Here is a 20,694-nt window from a genome sequence, read left to right on the forward strand (position 1 = left end):
AAAGGTGGAGGAATGGAGGTTCCAGCACATGTAGTGCTGGCAGAATGCTGATGAGAAGGTATTTCCCACAGAAAAAGAGTAGATTGTAAATTACAAAGCAAGATGGTTACTGGACATTTTAGACTGGTATATGTAACAAAAGTAGAATTAAAAGGATTGTCCAGTTTTAATAAAAAAATAAATGAAACAAAGGATGATCAAATTAAAAAAAAACATTATTTACTGAAGCCCATGCCCCACCGGCGCCACTTCCCTCCTACTCCCCATGAGTGTTGGCATTATTACTGATCTGTGGGATAGATGAGCTTGTACTTTGTAACTGTGGATTTGTGTATGTCTGTGTTGTGTTTATTAGGTAGAAGATTTGTAATTAGGTTCAAGCTTGATTGTCCTGTGGAATAATAATAATAATTTTATCTATAGCGCCAACATATTCCGCAGCACTTTACATTATAGAGGGGGCTTTTACAGACAATAGACATTACAGCATAGCAATAAACACATAGATCAAAACAGATACCAAGAGGAATGAGGGAAAAGGGGAGGCACGAAAGGTGGGTGGTAACAGTTGCTTTTATTGTTTGGACCAGCCATAGTAGAATGGAAATTTGAAAAAAAGCAAGGTTAACAAATCAAGGGCGGGCCTTGGTGGTCCTTATTTTTTTATCCCTTCCCACTTTAGTGGCAGTATACTTTGTGAGCATTTCAACAAAATATAGTACTGTGCAAAAAAAATGTAGGTAGGTGCAGAAAAAGTGCTGAAAAATAAGAATGTTTTAAAAAATAGAAGCGTTAATAGTTTACTTTTCTCAGTTAACAAAACGCAAGTCTGTGTTGAAACTTTTGCCTGGGAAAGACCTTGCTGATGCATCATAACTACCTTGTGTCTTGTTGCTTTGCTCAGTCTTGCCATGGTGTATGACCTGTAACTTGAAACTGTCTTCCACAACCTCACCTTTTATGATAGAGTTTAGCTGTTCCTCACCCATTTTTACTTCTCCTACGCAGCTGTTTCAGTTAACAATAAGGGTGAGTTTCCACGTAGCGCATTCCTTGCGCTTTGGACAGAGCGGAAAGCCCGCTCTACCCAAAACCCACCCCCTTCTGTACACGCGGTGATTCCGGATGTGTTCATTGAACACATCCGGAATCGCCGCATTGTATACATAGAGTAGGCTATGTATAGACATGCTGCGTTCTAAAAAGATGCGCCGCATGACCGGTTTCGTGGGTGTGTCACCCGCGTATTAGGACGCATAGTGGAGACGGGATTTCATAAAATCCCCTCCACTATGCTGTAACATCTGGATTAAATACAGCAAATCTGGATGTAATACGCCACGTGGAAACATACCCTTATATTTCTGCCTACGTAAGACAACGATGATCATTATCACCTGTTTGGTATGACTGCTTACTCTTACACCTGACTCTAATCTTACAACATCCCTGACTGTTAATTGATAAAAAATAAACTATTTACATTTTTGAAATAATTCCTATTTTGCATCAATTTTTCACACCACTGCCTGATTTTTTTTTTTTTGGCACAGCACTGTATACATCAAGCATAGCACAAATAGTGTGATGTGAACCGGGCCGTTGTCGGTGCCTAGTAAGCTACTGTCAAAATTTCAGTATTAAAGGGGTGATCTTATCTTGAGAAACCTATTTTGTCAGAATGATGCCTGCCCAAACTTTTCCAATCTGATGCTCGCCGCAGACATAAATGATACAGCAGCATTAAACAGAATGACATTATGCATCTCATTGATTCCTATTGATTTCAGCCCAGAAAATGTGTGTAGCAGGGATATTCCGTCACGGAAGGTTTTCGCACAGTACCGTATGACTGTCTAAACTTTCCTCCTTTCCCCTTATTTCATTCTATCACTTTCATGGCTTTAATGGAATCTAGTAACAGTAAGTAGCCGATATCCCTTTAATCCTAATCTGCTTAATAACTTCCCTTAATAGGAGTCGGCCCTGTGGCTACACGTGTTTCCAGAAGGTAGACGCATGTTTTCCATTGAGTTGGGTTTGTTTTGCTTGCTAATTTATTGCAGGAAAGTAGCATAACATGGTTGGAAGAAAAACACATTAATGTTCTGTCGCTCGCAGGGCTGAGGATGCCTCGTCGTCTTTCAAGGTATGCAAGGACCCTCAGGAAATGATTACACCGCTAAAGCAGTGCGCGGACTGGCTGCGAGCCTACTTCAGCGAGCCCTGGCAGATGGAGAAATACCCGGTACCGGCTTTCCACCATCCACTGTTTCAGAAAGGTACATGTAATTGTATTTAATTTATTTTTGATAGCAAATCATTGTTTGGTTCCTTTTCGGAAGAGTTTACAGCAGTTTCATTATCATCAGAAGCAGGATGACAATGACAGATATCACCTCTATACAGAGCTGGTAAAGGATCCACCAATCATAATAGGTGGTGTCACAGCTCATCTCCTCCTCCTTCCTTCATAATGACCTTTGCATACCCTCATGAGATGCTTTAATACAAAAGATGGGATCAGAGTCTATTCATGGTGGCTATGTACATGTGTTGTTTCCTGAAACAGCGCGAAGTTAGACCCCTTAAAATAGCCCCAGTGACCAGGGTGTAAATTGAAAAATTATACATTTATATTTCTCAAAATAATAATAGAATGTGATATCATAAAAAAATGGCCAAAAATTTTAAAAAATATATGTTTAATGCAAAAACTATAGGTCGTATTTTGATAACGCATTTTCTTTCACTTCAAATCTTCCACAAAAAAAAAAAGTTGAAAATGGACAGATCAGTTGTGGGCGTAAATCAATCGGTTCCCAAAAACATTTTGCATTTGTACATGGCTCCTATTATGCATAGACATTATTTAGGAAAGGTGGATAGTAATACAGAAGAAAGAGGAACCATTCGAACAGTAGTGCAATGGCTGAAGGAGGCATTTTTGTTTTTTTACTTTTTTAATGCAACTTTTAAATTTTTTCATATACATTTTGTCAAAGAGGGTTTTCACTTGTTTTTCAAAAGTGACCAGAGAGAGGGTCTGGTCATAAAATAAAGGATACAGTGTTATTGATGTTCTCAAACCCCGATTTACTCCGTTTTGCTGGTTTACACCGGGAGAGACAATGATGACGTCCTACCCATGTAAGAAAATGTTCTTACTACTGTTGCATGTTCCTTCAGAGCACCGCCCTTTCATTAAAGGAGTGCATCACTTTTGACCTTTATTATTTATGTCCTATCCATGCAGTCAACTGACTCATTGGTGACCGCTAGAGTGGTGGGGCCCAGGGGAATAATTAACACGTCTATATTTTTCAACCATCCTTTCCTTCTAACTTTTTAAACCGGTGGAAGATGAAAGTCATATGTAAAGACATGAGTGCATCGATTCGCAGGACCCTTGCCCAGCGGCTAGGTAAGTATAATGTGACTGTGGGGAGGTTGAGCTGGGTACGGTTCTGTCTGTAGTGGGAGACAGAGAGATTGACATAAGGTGTCATGTGACAGTCTGTCCATTAGAGGTCACTGGAGAGCACCGACGGCAGTGGTTATGTAACTGTCATATGAGGGTTACATAACTGTCAGAGGTTAAGGTGACTCTGATTGGGCAAAGGTGACTGTCAGGTGATAGTGGGCGGGGCTACCTGGACTGTATGAATAAATACTGAGGTAAGCTTCTAGAAGCTTCAGTCAGCCAGGGGAGCTCACAAAGAAGCAGGGTCTGTCACACAGAGGAGACCCCTCAGAGACTTTCTGAGGGTAGAAAACGGTCACAGGTGGTGACCCTACAGCACATTGGTCACAGGAAGAGATGGCCTGTGAGGGCCTGGTGTACGGTGGACTTTGTAAGGTGAAACGCCGTGGTGGATTGGCCTAGGGCAGCCACGGTGGATAGAGCCAAGAAGTACGCCTGATGGAGAAAGTGAACAAGTGAAGGTGCCTGGGCCTGTCTGCAGTGGTAAAACAGTGTAAACCATCTGTCATATATGGTGCCAGTCGTCGTAAGGGCGGCCAATAAAAGCAAACCCTGTTGAATACATTTCCTGCCTCTGTCTCTTGCCTGTCGACGTCAAGAAGCGGGTCACCCCCCATTCCTGTGAGTTGAGCACACCTCCGCTGCCTACCAGCCACATCTCCTAAATACCACTTCACGCTACCCTCTGCCCCAGCCTGCCACCGACCCCTACATGACCATTGGATGGGAGCCCTGCAGACCACTTCTTACCTGCCTGCACCCCCCAAATCCTCTTATTTTTAGCAGGCCTGTTGAAGTGTCATGCCACAGCAATGGTGTCGCATCGGGGTGGCTATTCAAAAGAGCAGCTGAAGGGGGCATGTAAGAGACAATTCATAGCGTTCCTGTCCGGTGGTTACATTGAGTTTGTACCTGAGTTCTGCGATTTATTTTTGCAAGTGTATCCATGGCTAATGTTATTTTAAGGGTTCACAATTTTCAGGCTCTAAGGCCTACTTCACTTTTAATTCAGCCCTGGTTGTGGATCCATTTTAAAGGATAATAAAACCATACAGTATATAATAAATTGGTTAGGAGTGTTCATTAAGTAGTGTCATGTACAAAATCCCCAAATATCTCTCAGGAAGAAGTTTTAAGTAGAATCCTTGCCGCCAAAAGTTCTGTGTTTCCAGTGGTTCATGATAAGAACCCTTAATCTAAACACATGTCTAAAGCAGGGGTGTTTTCAGAAGCCGTGAAGTCCCTATGATACAAATCGGAATGATGACCAATTTCTGAATCACAGTTTCCCCATCTCACCCCAATGAGATCCCTTCAGCTCAGTTATTTCAAGCCACCCTCGGCCTATTTCGGAAGTTCCGCCAGGGTTTGACTACTTGCAGTGGGAGGATCTTGAGAGAAGAGGAGAAATATGGTTCCTCCCCCTAGTACGGTCTTTTAATAAAGGACAGTCACTTGGGATTAGCAGTTTAGCGCCAATCCCTTCTTTGTCTTTCCCCTTTGTAATGGTGTGACCTGCAAATACACCACCTTTAAGAAACCGGCAGCCTCGAAAAAGAGTTAAAAGGGGTTAATGGTGTCCAATTCTTTCCTTCCGAATGTAACAAATGAGGCACACTAATAGACAATTAGACAGCTTTGTAAACACAGTTGGCGAGAGTTACATTACATTAGGTAGCTGATCAGATGCCTCCTGTTTGGTTTACAATGAGTGGTGGTGAAATTGCGATATAACCACGTGTCAGAAAGAACGAGATCAGCAAAAACCCTCAACTAAAATAAGTCCTAGCTAAACTCACATAGACATGGATTTCAGTATCGGTCTTATTAGTATATTTTTATTTTTTTACTACATGCAGGTTGTCGTTCTGACCACCGTTCACACTTGGGGCCCCTCCGACCCCCGCCGTTTCACGATTTTTAGCTACACTGAAAAAAAAAAATCCAGGTTCTGAGTAAACCCGAGACGCTCATTTGTATGCAGACATTTTAGTTGCTGTTCAGTTGGTGAGAATCTGTCAGCTGTCAGAAATATATTAAACAAATAATCTATGAAATGCAAAGTCTTATCACTGGAAACTAGTAGATTTCCCCCGTACGGGGAGCCAAAGTATGAATAATACAATAAAACTGTGAAAACTTAAGAAAATATATATACAGGTTGGAAACAAATCGCACAGAAACAATCTATCAATTATATATTGTAAAAATAGATTAATTAAAGATAGCAACATCAAGCAGGCCCTGAAAGTTATAGGAGGCCCACATCTGTTGGACATTTAGACCTTTATGGCATCAGGGCCCTCTTCTATTGGACATTTATGGTATTAGGGTCCATATCTATCAGACTTTTATTGGATTGGGGCCAGCATCTATGGGACATTTATGGCTTTGGAGCCTGCATATATCAGACCTTTATAGCATTGGGGCCCACATATATAAGACCTTTATGGGATTGCGGTCCGCATCTATTGGACATATATGGCTTTGAAGCCCGCATATATCAGACCTTTATGGGATTGGGGCTCGCATCTATTGGACATTTATGGCTTTGGAGCCCACATATATCAGCCCTTTATGGCATTGGGGCCACATCTATCAGACATTCATGGCATTGGGTCCTGCACCTATCAGACCTTTATGGCATTTGGAGCCAGCATCTATTGGACATTTATGGTATTGAGGCCCATATCTATCATACGTTTATGGGATTGGGGCCTGCATTAATTGGACATTTATGGTATTGGAGCCATCATCTATTAGACATTTATGGTATTGGGGCTTGCATCTATTGGGCATTTATGGCTTTGGAGCCCAGATATATCAGACCTTTATGGCATTGGGGCCACATCTATCAGACCTTTATGGTATTGGAGCCAGCATCTATTGGACATTTATGGTATTGGGGCACGCATCTATTGGACATTTATGGATTTGGAGCCTGCATATATTAGATCTTTATGGCATTGAGGTCCACATCTATTGGACATTTATGGCATTGGGGCCTGCATATATCAGACCTTTATAGGATTAGGGTTCGCATCTATAGGACATCTATGGCACTTGTGCCCGCATATATCAGACTTTTATGGCACTTGTGCTGCCTCTATTGGTCATTTATGGTGTTGGAACCCACATCTATCAAACCTTTATGGGATTGGGGCCCGCATCTATCAGACCTTCATGGTATTGAGTCCAGCATCTTTTGGACATTTATGGGATTGGGGCCCACATCTATCAGATCTTTTTGGGATTGAGGCCCACATTTATTGGACATTTATGGCATTGGGGTGGGCCCATATCTATGAGACCTTTATGGCATCAGGGCCCGAATCTATTGGACATTTATGACATTGGGGCCCTCATCTATCAGACCTTCATGGCATTGGGTCCTGCATCTATTGGACATTTATGGGATTGGGCCCACATCTATCAGATCTTTATGGGATTGAGGCCCACATTTATTGGACATTTATGGCATTGGGGTGGGCCCATATCTATGAGACCTTTATGGCATCAGGGCCCGAATCTATTGGACATTTATGACATTGGGGCCCTCATCTATCAGACCTTCATGGCATTGGGTCCTGCATCTATTGGACATTTATGGGATTGGGGCCCGCATCTATTAGACCTTCATGGCATTGGGACCCTCATCTATCAGACCTCCGTGACATTGGGGCCCGTATCTATTGGATATTTATGGGATTAAGGCCCACATCTATTGGACAATTATGGTATTGGGACCCACATCTGTTAGACCTTTATGGCATTGGGACCTGCATTTCCCAGACCTTCATGGCATTGGAGCCCGCATCTATCAGATTTTTATTCCATTGGGGCCCACATTTATGGGACATCTATGGCATCGGGGCCCACTTCTGTCAGACATACATGGCATTGGGACCAACATCTGTTTTTCATTTTTGATATTAGAGCCCATATCTATAGCAATTTTATGGCACACACGATTGCATGTGACCCTTATATAGTGGCCTGATTGTAACAAACTCTGTATTTTTGGAAGGTCAATAGAAAAAGCATAAAAAATGAAAAAGAAAGTTTTGAAAAAAAACTCATATTGTCTACACTAATTTTTTTAATAATAACTCTGCAGGCGACAATGGGGATGAAGGCTGCAGCATTTGCAGCATCTGTCTTGCTTACAATTTTTATGTAGTTGTAACTTGTGGTGCCGTTCAGCCATAGAGTATGCATGCATGCCTTCAGGAGCAGTAATCGGCTCCCTTTTGTGGTTTATGGGGCACTACCACACACTATTTTAACTCTCAGCAGTCTGCTAGGAGTTGCCAGCTATTATTTGGTTTACCTTATCCTTACCCGTTGCTCTTTATCTGCTTAACTCTTGTCTCTGACCCAGTTAGAACCTGGTTTTATATCCATCATAATCCCTCCTGACTTTGATCCCGGCTAGTCTTATTACTGCTCTTTTGACTGACCTTTTTATATCTGACTAGCATCAATTTCTTGGAATACGGTTTTGTCTTCTGGTTTTATTACGTCAGCTATTGATACGACTACTTTGACTAGTCTTGCCTCTGTCTTGCTACTCTGGCCAGCAGCTACTCTGTGAACGCAACCCAAGGGGCCCCATTGTAAGTTCATATCTCTATATATGAGTTAGTGGTTGAAGGCTGGGCTTTCCCTGAGACATGCTAGTCATAGGGGCTAGTGCCGAGTCAAAGGCTGCCTTCTTGAGACAACAACCTCTGACAAACTTTACATTCATGCATTAATTGTGCGTCTTTGCATAATGTAGTCACTCTTATCTGACACAAGTGAGAATGGAGCCTTGACTTCATTTGGTGTCTTTTAATACATTTGTCCTGTGGGGGCGCTGCAGTGAAATACAGCTGATTACTGGGAAGCCCCTTTCTAGCCGAATGTGGCCATGATCTCCTTCTTTTCTGTAGTTAAGGGTTTTTTTTCTTCTCTATAAACCTGTTATACTCCCAGAAATTATTAAGGTGCTTGATCGCCGAATGAAACTTTCAGCGGCTCAATAACTGTTAATATTGCCAGGATTTCTTAAATTTCGCTGTCAAATCTATCTTACGAAAGGGAGAGATCATGACACGACAGACAAATTGCCTTGTCATTTCCACACTTGCCGCGAGTACGTTGCTGTGGTCAGCACTTTGCCCCTTTTGTTTGCATCCTTGTACCGGGATAATGATTTCTAAAGTCGGTATGAAAAGCCATTTATCTGCATCCTCAAACCATCAGCCACGTGCTGATCTGTTTCTAATGGTCTCTGCCGAGTGCAGATGAATCTCAATAAATGCATATACAGATAAATTCTGATGAAAGCCTTTGTCGAGTGCGTGGTGGAAGTATTCAATGCAGGCTGCTACCGGCTTAAGGATCTTTTGTTTGACAGTGCAATATACCACTGTAATGTCAGGGTAGCTAATGTAATTACACAGATATTTTGCCAAAAGGATGAAGCGAATATAAAATTGAGTGCACAATAGATTATTAAAATTAACGTACACTCATTCTTATTACTGCGGTCAAGACCCTGATTAACATGAACTTGGTTTTTAGCTGAAAGGAGAATGTATATCACTTCTATAAGCTTTGTGAAACTTTTCATCTATTAAAGGGGTGGTATATCATTGGAAATAAGCTTCTGCTTCCTTTGAAAAAACAGCGTTAGCTGTCTAGGTGCCTATCATAGATGCAGAAGAACAGTCCTGACACATAAGGTTCTGACAAATGGGCACATCTGATCCACCTTAAGAGTTTGATATCTGGATTATGTGTTAGGGTCCTGGTCTGGGGTCTGATCTACAGTTTGAATGGGTTTTAATTTGTGGTGTGAATTAATTTTAAGGGCCTGGTTTGGGGTCTAAATAGGTTTAGGAGTCTGATCTTGGGTTTTATTGCATTTAGAGGTTTGATGTAGGATAATCAAAATGGTTTTAGGGCTCTGGTCGATTGTGTAAATCAATTTTCCATGCCATAATCTAGTCAAACGTTCCTGAGTCCTAAGATGCAAACTTCAACTTCTGATTTGGGCTTTTCCATTTGGCTAGTATTTCTTGTTCATTCAATGCTTGATTGATTGTTAAGGATCTGATCAGGTGTCTGATTTAATTTTAGAGGTGTTATCTACAGTCTGAATGAGTTTGAGTGGTTTTGATCCATTGTGTGATTTAATTTTAGATAACTCGTTTGGGGTCTAAATGAGTTTAGATGTCTGATCTTGGGTTTTATTGAGTTTAGGGGTCTGATCTCAAATCAAAATAATTTTAGGGCTCTTGTCGATTGTCTAAATCAATTTTTAGGGGGTCTGGTGTAGTGTCTTCAATTAATTTTAGGGTGGTTTGAATGAATTTAGGGAGTGACTCATTTTGAGTTTTTTAGATACCTCGTTTGGGGTCTAAATGAATGTAGAAGTCTGATCTTGGGTTGTATTGAGTTTAGGGGTCTGATCTCGGATCAAAATGATTTTAGGGCTCTTTTCTGTTGTTAAATCAATTTTTAGGGGTCTGATGTAGTGTCTCCATTTAATTTTAGGGGAGTCTGAATGAATTTAGAGAGGGACTTATTTTGAGTTAAGAGGCATCTGCGATATAATCTGAATGAGTTTATGGATTGGTCTTCAGCTCAGGCCTTCATCTGACAGCAGGACCGGATGAGTGGACCATTACTAAAATTTGTTGAGTACTCTAGATGTTGGCGGTGATTGCTTGAATGTGCTTACCGTTATCTGTCAAACTTTTCCTGAGTCCTAGGGTCCTGACTTGAGCTTCTGGTTTGGGCTTTTCCATTTGACTAGTCATTCTGGTTCAATCAACTCTTGATTGATTGTTTGGGTTCTTATCAGGTGTCTGATTTCATTTTCATTTTAAGGGTGTTAACTACAGTCTGAGTTCAAGTCGTTTTGATCCGTTATGTGAATTAATTTTAGGGGCCTGGATTGGGGTCTACATGAGTTTAGTTTATAATGTTATTGCATTTAGGGCTATAGTCGATTGTGTCAATTTTAGGGCGCTGTTATAGTGTCTACAATCAGTTTAAGGGAGGGTCTGAATGAATTTAGGGAGTTTCTGGCCTTGAGATAAAAGGTTGTGGGTCTGAGATGGCATTTAAATGAGTTTAGGGGTTGGTCTTCAGCTCAGGGCTTCTTCTGACAACAGGCTCAGATGAGTGGACCATTACTAAAAGTTATTGAGTACTCTGGATGTTGGCACTCATTGCCTTAATGTGCGTACCAAAGTCTGTCAAACTTTCCCGAGTCCTAGATTCCTGATTTCAGCTTCTGAATTGGACTTGTCCATTTGGCTATCCTAGTCATCCTGACTCATTCAATTTACATCCTTTGGCTTCCAGGCATTGTCTCTAGTACATCTGGTTACATCTCCAGATCTTCAGTAGCTACATATACCAATTTTTGGTCTAACCATGGCTATATGCGCAACATTTGTAATCGTGTCTTGATAGATACCACATATTGGAAACTTTTCAGAAATAATAAAAAGAAAAGCCTTTTGGAAGGTAAAGGGGGTCACTATGATTGTATTAAAAAAATATGATTGCTTTCTTCAAAAAAGAACCCCACTTTGCCCATGATCTTCATGTAGTGCTGGAGCTCATCACCAAGGTAAAACCAGGCTAAAATCACCGTTCTGATAAACTGTAACTCATTTATATGGGTTGCCCACTCCAGACGTTGGTGCCCTAATTTGGCTACGTGCCACACCATAAGATTCAATATCTAGTCAGTGAAAGTCTGACTTCTGAGATCTCCACCCATTAGAAATGAGAAAAGCAATTTGCGGACGTCTGATCCAGTAATAAGTATCCAGGTCAGTGGCAGCTAAACAGGAGACCCGGAGTCCCGCAAATCAATCCACTCATCTCTACCACTGATGCTTGGAGCAGAAGGGTTATGGCTGCTTTAGATTTTGTCTTAATCGGCACTACAGCACTGCCTCCGCAGGCACCTCTTAGTACTGCACATTTCAAGTGACTTGGGCTGTGATGCCTCCCGTATACAAGGCCAATAAAGAAGCCGTACTATGCAGAAGAAAAACCAACATGTATATATTTGTTAACCTGGTGCTGTTGTTTCCTCATTTGTTTTTTTTTTTAATCCATATTAATAATACAATGTAAAAGACATCACTATGAAACCATGTAGCCGACTGTATACTGCATACAGTTGTGGCCAAAAGTATTGACACCCCTGCAATTCTGTCAGATAATACTCAGTTTCTTCCTGAAAATGATTGCAAACACAAATTCTTTGGTATTATTATCTTCATTTAATTTGTCTTAAATGAAAAAACACAAAAGAGAATGAAGCAAAAAGCAAAACATTGATCATTTCACACAAAACTCCAAAAATGGGCCAGACAAAAGTATTGGCACCCTCAGCCTAATACTTGGTTGCACAACCTTTAGCCAAAATAACTGCGACCAACCGCTTCCGGTAACCATCAATGAGTTTCTTACAATGCTCTGCTGGAATTTTAGACCATTCTTTTTTGGCAAACTGCTCCAGGTCCCTGATATTTGAAGGGTGCCTTCTCCAAACTGCCATTTTTAGATCTCTCCACAGGTGTTCTATGAGATTCAGGTCTGGACTCATTGCTGGCCACCTTAGAAGTCTCCAGTGCTTTCTCTCAAACCATTTTCTAGTGCTTTTTGAAGTGTGTTTTGGGTCATTGTCCTGCTGGAAGACCCATGACCTGTGAGGGAGACCCAGCTTTCTCACACTGGGCCCTACATTATGCTGCAAAATTTGTTGGTAGTGTTCAGACTTCATAGTGCCATGCACACGGTCAAGCAGTCCAGTGCCAGAGGCAGCAAAGTAACCCCAAAACATCAGGGAACCTCCGCCATGTTTGACTGTAGGGACCGTGTTCTTTTCTTTGAATGCCTCTTTTTTCTCCTGTAAACTCTATGTTGATGCCTTTGCCCAAAAAGCTCTACTTTTGTCTCATCTGACCAGAGAACATTCTTCCAAAACATTTTAGGCTTTTTCAGGTAAGTTTTGGCAAACTCCAGCCTGGCTTTTTTATGTCTCGGGGTAAGAAGTGGGGTCTTCCTGGCTCTCCTACCATACAGTCCCTTTTCATTCAGACGCCGACGGATAGTACAGGTTGACAGGGCAGCTTGAACTTGTTTGGATGTTAGTCGAGGTTCTTTATCCAACATCCGCACAATCTTGCGTTGAAATCTCTTGTCGATTTTTGTTTTCCGTCCACATCTAGGGAGGTTAGCCACAGTGCCATGGGCTTTAAACTTCTTGATGACACTGCGCACGGTAGACACAGGAACATTCAGGTCTTTGGAGATGGACTTGTAGCCTTGAGATTGCTCATGCTTCCTCACAATTTGGTTTCTCAAGTCCTCAGACAGTTCTTTGGTCTTCTTTCTTTTCTCCATGCTCAATGTGGTACACACAAGGACACAGGACAGAAGTTGAGTCAACTTTAATCCATGTCAACTGGCTGCAAGTGTGGTTTAGTTATTGCCAACACCTGTTAGGTGCCACAGGTAAGTTACAGGTGCTGTTAATTACACAAATTAGAGAAGCATCACATGATTTTTCGAACAGTGCCAATACTTTTGTCCACCCTCTTTTTTATGTTTGGTGTGGAATTATATCCAATTTGGCTTTAGGACAATTCTTTTTGTGTTTTTTAATTTAAGACAAATTAAATGGAGATAATAATACCAAAGAATTTGTGTTTGCAATCATTTTCAGGAAGAAACTGAGTATTATCTGACAGAATTGCAGGGGTGTCAATACTTTTGGCCACAACTGTACATTGCATAGATAATAAGCAGGATAAATATGTAATTGCAGCGTGGAAAAACAAAAAACAAAGAAACAGCGAAACAGTAGTCAACAGAACAGCGTTTACGAGTCAGTCGCTCTGAGAATTCCAGGCATCTGTATATTGTTATCTGTCTGATGAATTCCAGGTTTTCAGATCTGTAAGGAATTGAGATGAAAACACGAGAAGCTATTGATATATTTTCAGTTATCGAAAACTTACTAGACTTGGCCTATCCAATGGCAAGTAGCTCAAGAAAAGTTGGTTTCCGTGTCATACATTTCATATTGTATAGGTACTTAGTGTTGTGCTGTTCATTGCCCATGATGAAAGCGTACATTCACAAGTGGCAGATTTATTACATTCATTTCTTTACCGATCCATTCATCTGACTACGACTTGCCGAAACCCATGAGTTTACCGACAAAACAACTATTCATTCTCAGCAATTTATGTGGTTGTATCCTATTGTAACACATCAAGGGGTATTTCTACATCAGTAAGTGTGACCACTCCTAGAGTGGACCCTCTGGGTCGTGATACCAACCCACCCAGGGTGAGCTGATCTAGTGAGGACTACCCCCTATACAGGGAGTGTCAGCGGCAGACCGAGGGGGGCAAAGTACCACGACTGCTGGAACCAGGTGGTCGGCTCACACAAGACACAAGTGAGTGTGTCTAGCAAGGTGCAAACAGCGAATGTGCAGAAAACAAGAGAGTACCAAAGCTTGGACACAGGGGCACACAAGGTATTGGACAGTACAGGGCATGTCCACAAACGTGCGGAGGGTTTAGGACAGTACAAGGCGTGTGCCCGAGGGCACGCTGGGTACTGGGTAGTGCAAGGTGCGTACACGAGAGCTCAGTGGGTATGGGAGCGCGTATGGCGTGTACTGACTAGCATGCCCAGGTATGGAGCAAAGCAGAGCATGTGCATGAGAGCACACCTGTGTGCAAGGCTATGCAGTGTGTGTGCTGGGAAGCACGCTTGAGAGCAAGGCAAGGCAGAGGATGTGCTAAGAAGCGCGACAGGACACAAAGCAGGAACAGAGCATGTGCTAAGAAGCACGACAGAGCACAGTACAGAAACAGAGCAAGTGCTAAGGAGCACGACAGGGCACAATACAGAGGCAGAGCGTGTGCTAAGAAGCACGGCAGAGCACAGTGCAGGAAAAGAGCATGTGCTAAGGAGCATGACAGGGCACAATACAGAGGCAGAGCGTGTGTTAAGAAGCAAAGCAGAGCATAAGGCAGGGGACCTGAATACAGAGCGCAGCCAAGCAAGGAAGCACAACAATAATCAGGCGCCTCCCACCGGAAGAGGCAGACTGATATAGGGCAAAAGCTCTGAGACTTCCGGGTCAGGTCCTCCAGGACCATAGAGATTGCGTGGCTGCAGTCAGGGCAGAGAGAAGCGCGCATGCGCACTAGCAACACCGTGCAGTCATAGGATCAAGTGTGAGACGTGCGTGTGCGCACCCGACGGGACCCCCGGAGCGGCCAAGGCACCGGAAGTACGATAAAATATTAACAAATTCTAAGAAGCAGCAAGGCACCCCATCTGCTGTCTGCTCAATAAAGTCCCCCCAGCATAAGTCTGCAGCTGTTTCTATTAAATGCAATCACTGGGACCCCTACAATCCTAATAATAAAGATGTGGTTACTTTTTCAAGAAGTGTGATATACTTTAAAACACATAGAATAAAAACCGCATTGATGATATCTCTCGGGACCGGATTTTTTCAAGCTTGAGCATCGCAGAAAAACGCCACAAAAGGTATCCTCATAAATCACTGCTTTTTCTTTGATTTTTGCTCTGCACAAGGGTGTTTCCGGCCACCCACTGTAGTGTCGCTGTCCTCAAGTGAATGGGACTAGTATTATCAATTGACATTGTCATGGGGCCGAAGATGACCTATTGAGGTCCTCTGGGATGACTTTATGTACATACTGATGTCACATCATGCAATGATGATTGACCGTTAGAAGCCAGTGGACAGACTTAGATTGCCATGTTTGTTTCAACAAACTTTGCATAAACTAATAATATAAGCTACCATAAGAAACTTTGCAGTGTATCGAATCGGAGAAATATACTTCTTTGACCACTTACATTGTATGAAACACTTTTTGCCCTCCCCTCTTTTTCCTAAACTAATTAATAACACAGAAATACAGCTAAACTATCTCTTTTTCAGGTCAAAAAGAACTACGAGCTCACTGAGGGGTCAGATTACAGCTGCTTATTAAAGTCTATGGAGAGGGGAGGGAAAATATTAGGAAGGAGCAGAGTTAGCAATAGACACATGGATGTATACACAGATGGTGATGTTGCTTTCTAGTAAGTGTGTCTCATCCCGGAGCTGAATTTACAGTTACACTGCTCAGTACTACTCTATAATGTCCTCCATGCTGCTGAGAGAGCAGGAATCCCTCATGTCTTTGTATGTTGTATATGGGAGACTTCACGGCAGCTAATCTTTACCCACTAGCTTAGAGACAACTAAATATTAGAGAGAGCCTTCAGAGGTTCAGAAATAGTGTTATTACTTATGTACACCCAGGATAGCGTATTCCGAGTGTTAGGAACGGCGGAACGCACTAAAAGAAAATAAATAATAAAGTGCGTTCACCGCTCGGGGTCCACCGTGCAGTAGATGTTGCACCGCTGCTAGGTAATGATAGACAAGCAATATGGCAGTATAATGCGCACGGGTTAGACTTCACCCAAAGTGCGCAAAGTGGGCTCTGTTCACACACAGAGGCGCCGCAACAAAAACATACAAAAACACTGAGCCTGTTAGTGTCACAGGCCTCAAGTAAATGCACACATGGTATCAGGTCACAGGAGCAGGACCTAAGACAGAGGAGCTGTGTCCGTCTAGACCTACCGTGTGTGCGGTGTCGCAACTGCGGACGCCAAGAAGGACTGCAACTGCAGCGTGGTGTAGGACACTGCCGCAGGACGACACAGCTACAAAGCAGGCGCTATGTCGGACGCTAGCGCAGAGGTGCGGTGTGCACAGTGGCCTAAGGCTTGCCACTGACTGGCGCTGACTGCTGAACTAATTCCCTAGCCACATGCGTAATATCAGAGGGAAGGGGTTTCTTAATAAGTCAGTCACCAGAATCATACATCCGTCACCATTCACACACAGCAAATATAGTCTCTGGAGCGGTCTGCTGCCAAGTAATCTCCTCTGCAGTAGATAGACAGCAGGAGACCGCAGAATGTGAGGCTCTGGATTCCTGCAGAGCAGATGCAGAAACCTGACGCCTAACACCGAGCAGTCACCAGTAATGACGGGTATGCGTTAACATCATTATGTACAGTTTTTGAGCAAGAATGACTTCAAGTGACAAAGATCAGCGGTGCGGGAGCAGCAGAATGTCACGGAAAATCCCATAAAACATTAATATAACCAAAACCTCTTGAAAAGTGAAAATACAATGTAATTCTGTAGCAGAACATCGTACCACATGTTGCACACATATAGAGCAACCAGCCACCGAAAGCAGCGCTTAAAAGGAAGCAAAGTGACCAGGCTAACTGTCAGGGAAATTCATGTTGCACAACTGCAGCCGGTAACACAAGCTGACACATACTGAAGAAAATATTATATATGGATGAGCTGCTGTTGAACAATTTCCGAGCATTATGAACAAGCTCGCTCTCCATCAGCCTCAGCCATGCATACCTTTATAAACACCGTGTGTTCAGGAAACCTGCTTAAAATATTACACACTGCATACAGAGCGCCGCTCTCCCGCGCTCCAGTCTCCTTACATTTACAATCATTAGCCAGATGACAGAATGTTTAGTTTCCATAATCCTTTAACTGGCAAATTCATTTCTTCCATTTAATATGTTAATTTAGCGTCTTATTCTTGCTGTTGTTGAACAAGCAGCGCTGTCAGGATGTTTGTTGCTCGACGCGGGATGAGGAAAGAAAAAAGACTCCGACAATTTGTAGAGTTTCGAGAGGTTTATGGATTGTCTTTTACTGAATGATAGTTTTATTATCATTCTCTGAAACATACACAGAAGACAAAGGTATATTCTACATTTCGCAACGATAGATATTTGAGACAGGTACATAAGATAGATATGAGATAGATAATAGATAAATACAGGTGCTTCTCACAGAATTAGAATATCATCAAAAAGTTAATTTATTTCAGTTCTTCAATACAAAAAGTGAAACTCATATATAGAGACATTACAAACAGAGTGATCTATTTCATATGTTTATTTCTGTTAATGTTCATGATTATGGCTTACAGCCAATGAAAACGCAAAAGTCATTATCTCAGTAAATTAGGATAATTAACAAAAAACACCTGCAAGGGCTTCCCAAGTGTTTAAAAAGGTCCCTGAGTCTGTTTCAGTAGGCTCCACAATCATGGGGAAGACTGCTGACTTGACAGATGTCCAGAAGGCAGTCAGTGACACACTCCACAAGGAGGGTAAGCCACAAAGGTCATTGCTAAAGAAGCCGGCTGTTCACAGAGTGCTGTATCCAAGCATATTAATGGAAAGTTGGGTGGAAGGAAAAAGTGTGGTAGAAAAAGGTGCACAAGCAACCGGGATAACCGCAGCCTTGAAAGGATTGTTAAGAAAAGGACATTCAAAAATTTGGGGGGAGATTCACAAGGAGTGGACTGCTGCTCGAGTCATTGCTTCACGAGCCACCACACACAGACGTATCCAGGACATGGGCTACAAGTGTCGCATTCCTTGTGTCAAGCCACTCATGACCAATAGACAACGCCAGAAGCGTCTTACCTGGGCCAAGGAGAAAAAGAACTGGACTGTTGCTCAGTGGTCCAAGGTGTTGTGTTCAGATGAAAGTAAATTTTGCATTTCACTTGGAAATCAAGGTCCCGAAGTCTGGAGGAAGAGTGGAGAGGCCACAATTTTGAGGTCTAGTGTGAAGTTTCCACAATCAGTGATGGTTTCGGGAGCCATGTCATCTGCTGGTATAGGTCCACTGTTTTTTATCAAGACCAAAGTCAGAACAGCTGTCTACCAGGAAATTTCAGAGCACTTCATCCTTCCCTCTTCTGACAAGCTTTTTGGAGATGGATATTTCATTCTCCAGCAGGAATTAACACCTGTCCACACTGCCAAAAGTACCAATACCTGATTTACACACAACAGTAACACTGTGCTTGATTGGCTAGCAAACTCACCTAACCTTAACTCCATAGAGCATCTATGAGGTATTGTCAAGAGGAAGATGGGAGACACCAGACCCAACAATGCAGACGAGCTGAAGGCTGTTATCAAAGCAACCTGGGCTTCCATAACACCTCAGCAGCGCCGCAGGCTGATTGCCTGCATGCCACGCCGCATTGATGCAGTATTTGATGCCAAAGGAGCCCCGACCAAGTATTACACTGACCTTGGTCTTGATAAAAACACAGTGGACCTACACCAGCAGATGACATGGCTCCGCAAACCATCACTGACTGTGGAAATTTCACACTAGACCTCAAGCAGCTTGGATTGTATGTCTCTCCACTCTTCATCCAGACTCTGGGACCTTGATTCCCAAGGTCCAGTGTGAAGTTTACACAATCAATAATGGTTTGGGGAGCCATGTCATCTGCTGGTGTAGTGTAACAACAATAGTCCAATTAAGGTAAATAGGGCACTTCAACCAATGATACACAACAAACCCCACATATCAAATAGTAGGGAAAAGAAGAGTTCCCACAATATAAGGTAATAAACAGGGTATATACTTTATTGAAAAAATCACTAAAACCAGCATGAAATAGCAGCAAGATTGCCATGAAGAGGACACATCGCAAGGGCCTTTATCAAGACTATAAATACACAAGGCATAACATATAAATATGTAATAAACATGTGGTTACATGGAGGGATACATATATGCAAAATATGCAGTGTTACGTTATAGTGAATGCCTAAATATGAGCTCTACATTAGAGTAATCCCTTAACACAATGGCTATAGCAAACACCACAAACAGCCCATACTACAGAGAGAGATATACCATACCAAATGAAGTCCTAATAATGCCCAGAGACTCAGCTCCGTAATAGCCACCTAATACAACCGGTATATCATTAACCGGGTAAAGGGTAAAGGAGCAGAGACATAAATATATATCTACCTGTGGCAGTGCGGTGTCCCCACACCCCGATGCGCGTTTCGCCGCCTGCTTCTTCCGGGGGCTTGTCTATCGGCGGGGTAACCATGAAGAAGCAGGCGGTGAAACGCGCGTCAGGGTGTGGGGACACCGCGCTGCCACAGGTAGATATATATTTATGTCTCTGCTCCTTATATTGTGGGAACTCTTCTTTTCCCTACTATTTGATATGTGGGGTTTGTTGTGTATCTGCTGGTGTAGGTCAACTGTGTTTTATCAATACCAAAATCAGCGCAGTCGTCTACCAGGATATTTTACAGCACTTCATGCTTCCCTCTGCCGACAAGCTTTTTGGAGATGGAAATGTCATTCTTCAGCAGGACTTGGCACCTGTCCACACTGCCAAAAGTACCAAACTCGCCTGACCTTAACCCCATAGAGAATCTATAGGGTATTGTCAAGAGGAAGATGAGAGACACCAGACCCAAAAATGCAGACGAGCTGAAGACTGCTATCAAAGCAACCTGGGCTTCCATAACCCCTCAGCAGTGCCACAGGCTGCTCGCCTCCATGCCACGCCACATTGATGCAGTAATTGATGCAAAAGGGGCCGCGACCAAGTATTGAGTGCATTTACTGAGCATACATTTCAGTAGGCCAATATTTTGGATTTTAAAATAATTTTTCAAGCTGGTGTTATAAAGTATTCTAATTTACTGAGATAATGACTTTTGGGTTTTCATTGGCTGTAGGCCATAATCATCAACATTAGCAGAAATAAACACATGAAATAGATCACTCTGTAATGACTCTGTATAATATATGAGATTCACTTTTTGTATTGAAGAACTGAAATAAAGTAACCTTTTGATGATATTCTAATTTTGTGAGAAGCACCTTTAGGTAGATACTGTATATAGGTAGATAGACATGTAGGTTGATATATATAAATGTGAGACCTAGATAGAAAAATAGGCGTGATATAGGTTAAAATATGAGATAAAATTATATAAATTCATAGATACAGTATCACATTATATATGAGCTATGAAAGGCATGGATATGAGAAATCATATCAAGAAAAAATAGCACTAAAAGAGCCAAGTACTAAAAGGATGTAAAGCTTTATTGATAAAAACTCAAAATATAAAAACATAAGTAGATTTAGGTAATAGGATGATGACAATGGTAAGCCAAAAGAGATGGAACTACAAAAACAGGTAACAAACAGGCAGAGTAAACAAAATGTAACTTGCTCAAAAGTGCATTTGCGTTG

At 42.2% G+C, this 20,694-nt stretch overlaps 1 protein-coding gene across 5 annotated transcripts in view; it reads left to right on the plus strand.

Annotated features, from left to right (window-relative positions):
* MGMT (O-6-methylguanine-DNA methyltransferase) overlaps nucleotides 1–20,694 on the plus strand; it is a 500,744-nt gene that overhangs the window by 331,775 nt on the left and 148,275 nt on the right. For all 5 annotated transcript variants that reach the window (XM_073546350.1, XM_073546351.1, XM_073546353.1 and 2 more), the window contains one exon: nucleotides 2,122–2,282. In XM_073546350.1, coding sequence (XP_073402451.1) covers nucleotides 2,122–2,282 — 161 coding nt within the window. The remainder of the gene's footprint in view (nucleotides 1–2,121; nucleotides 2,283–20,694) is intronic.

The sequence above is a fragment of the Dendrobates tinctorius genome, unplaced genomic scaffold (genome assembly GCF_039654945.1).
Source record: "Dendrobates tinctorius isolate UK_male_01 unplaced genomic scaffold, ASM3965494v1 ptg000147l, whole genome shotgun sequence".
In the NCBI taxonomy this organism is placed as follows: domain Eukaryota; kingdom Metazoa; phylum Chordata; class Amphibia; order Anura; family Dendrobatidae; genus Dendrobates; species Dendrobates tinctorius.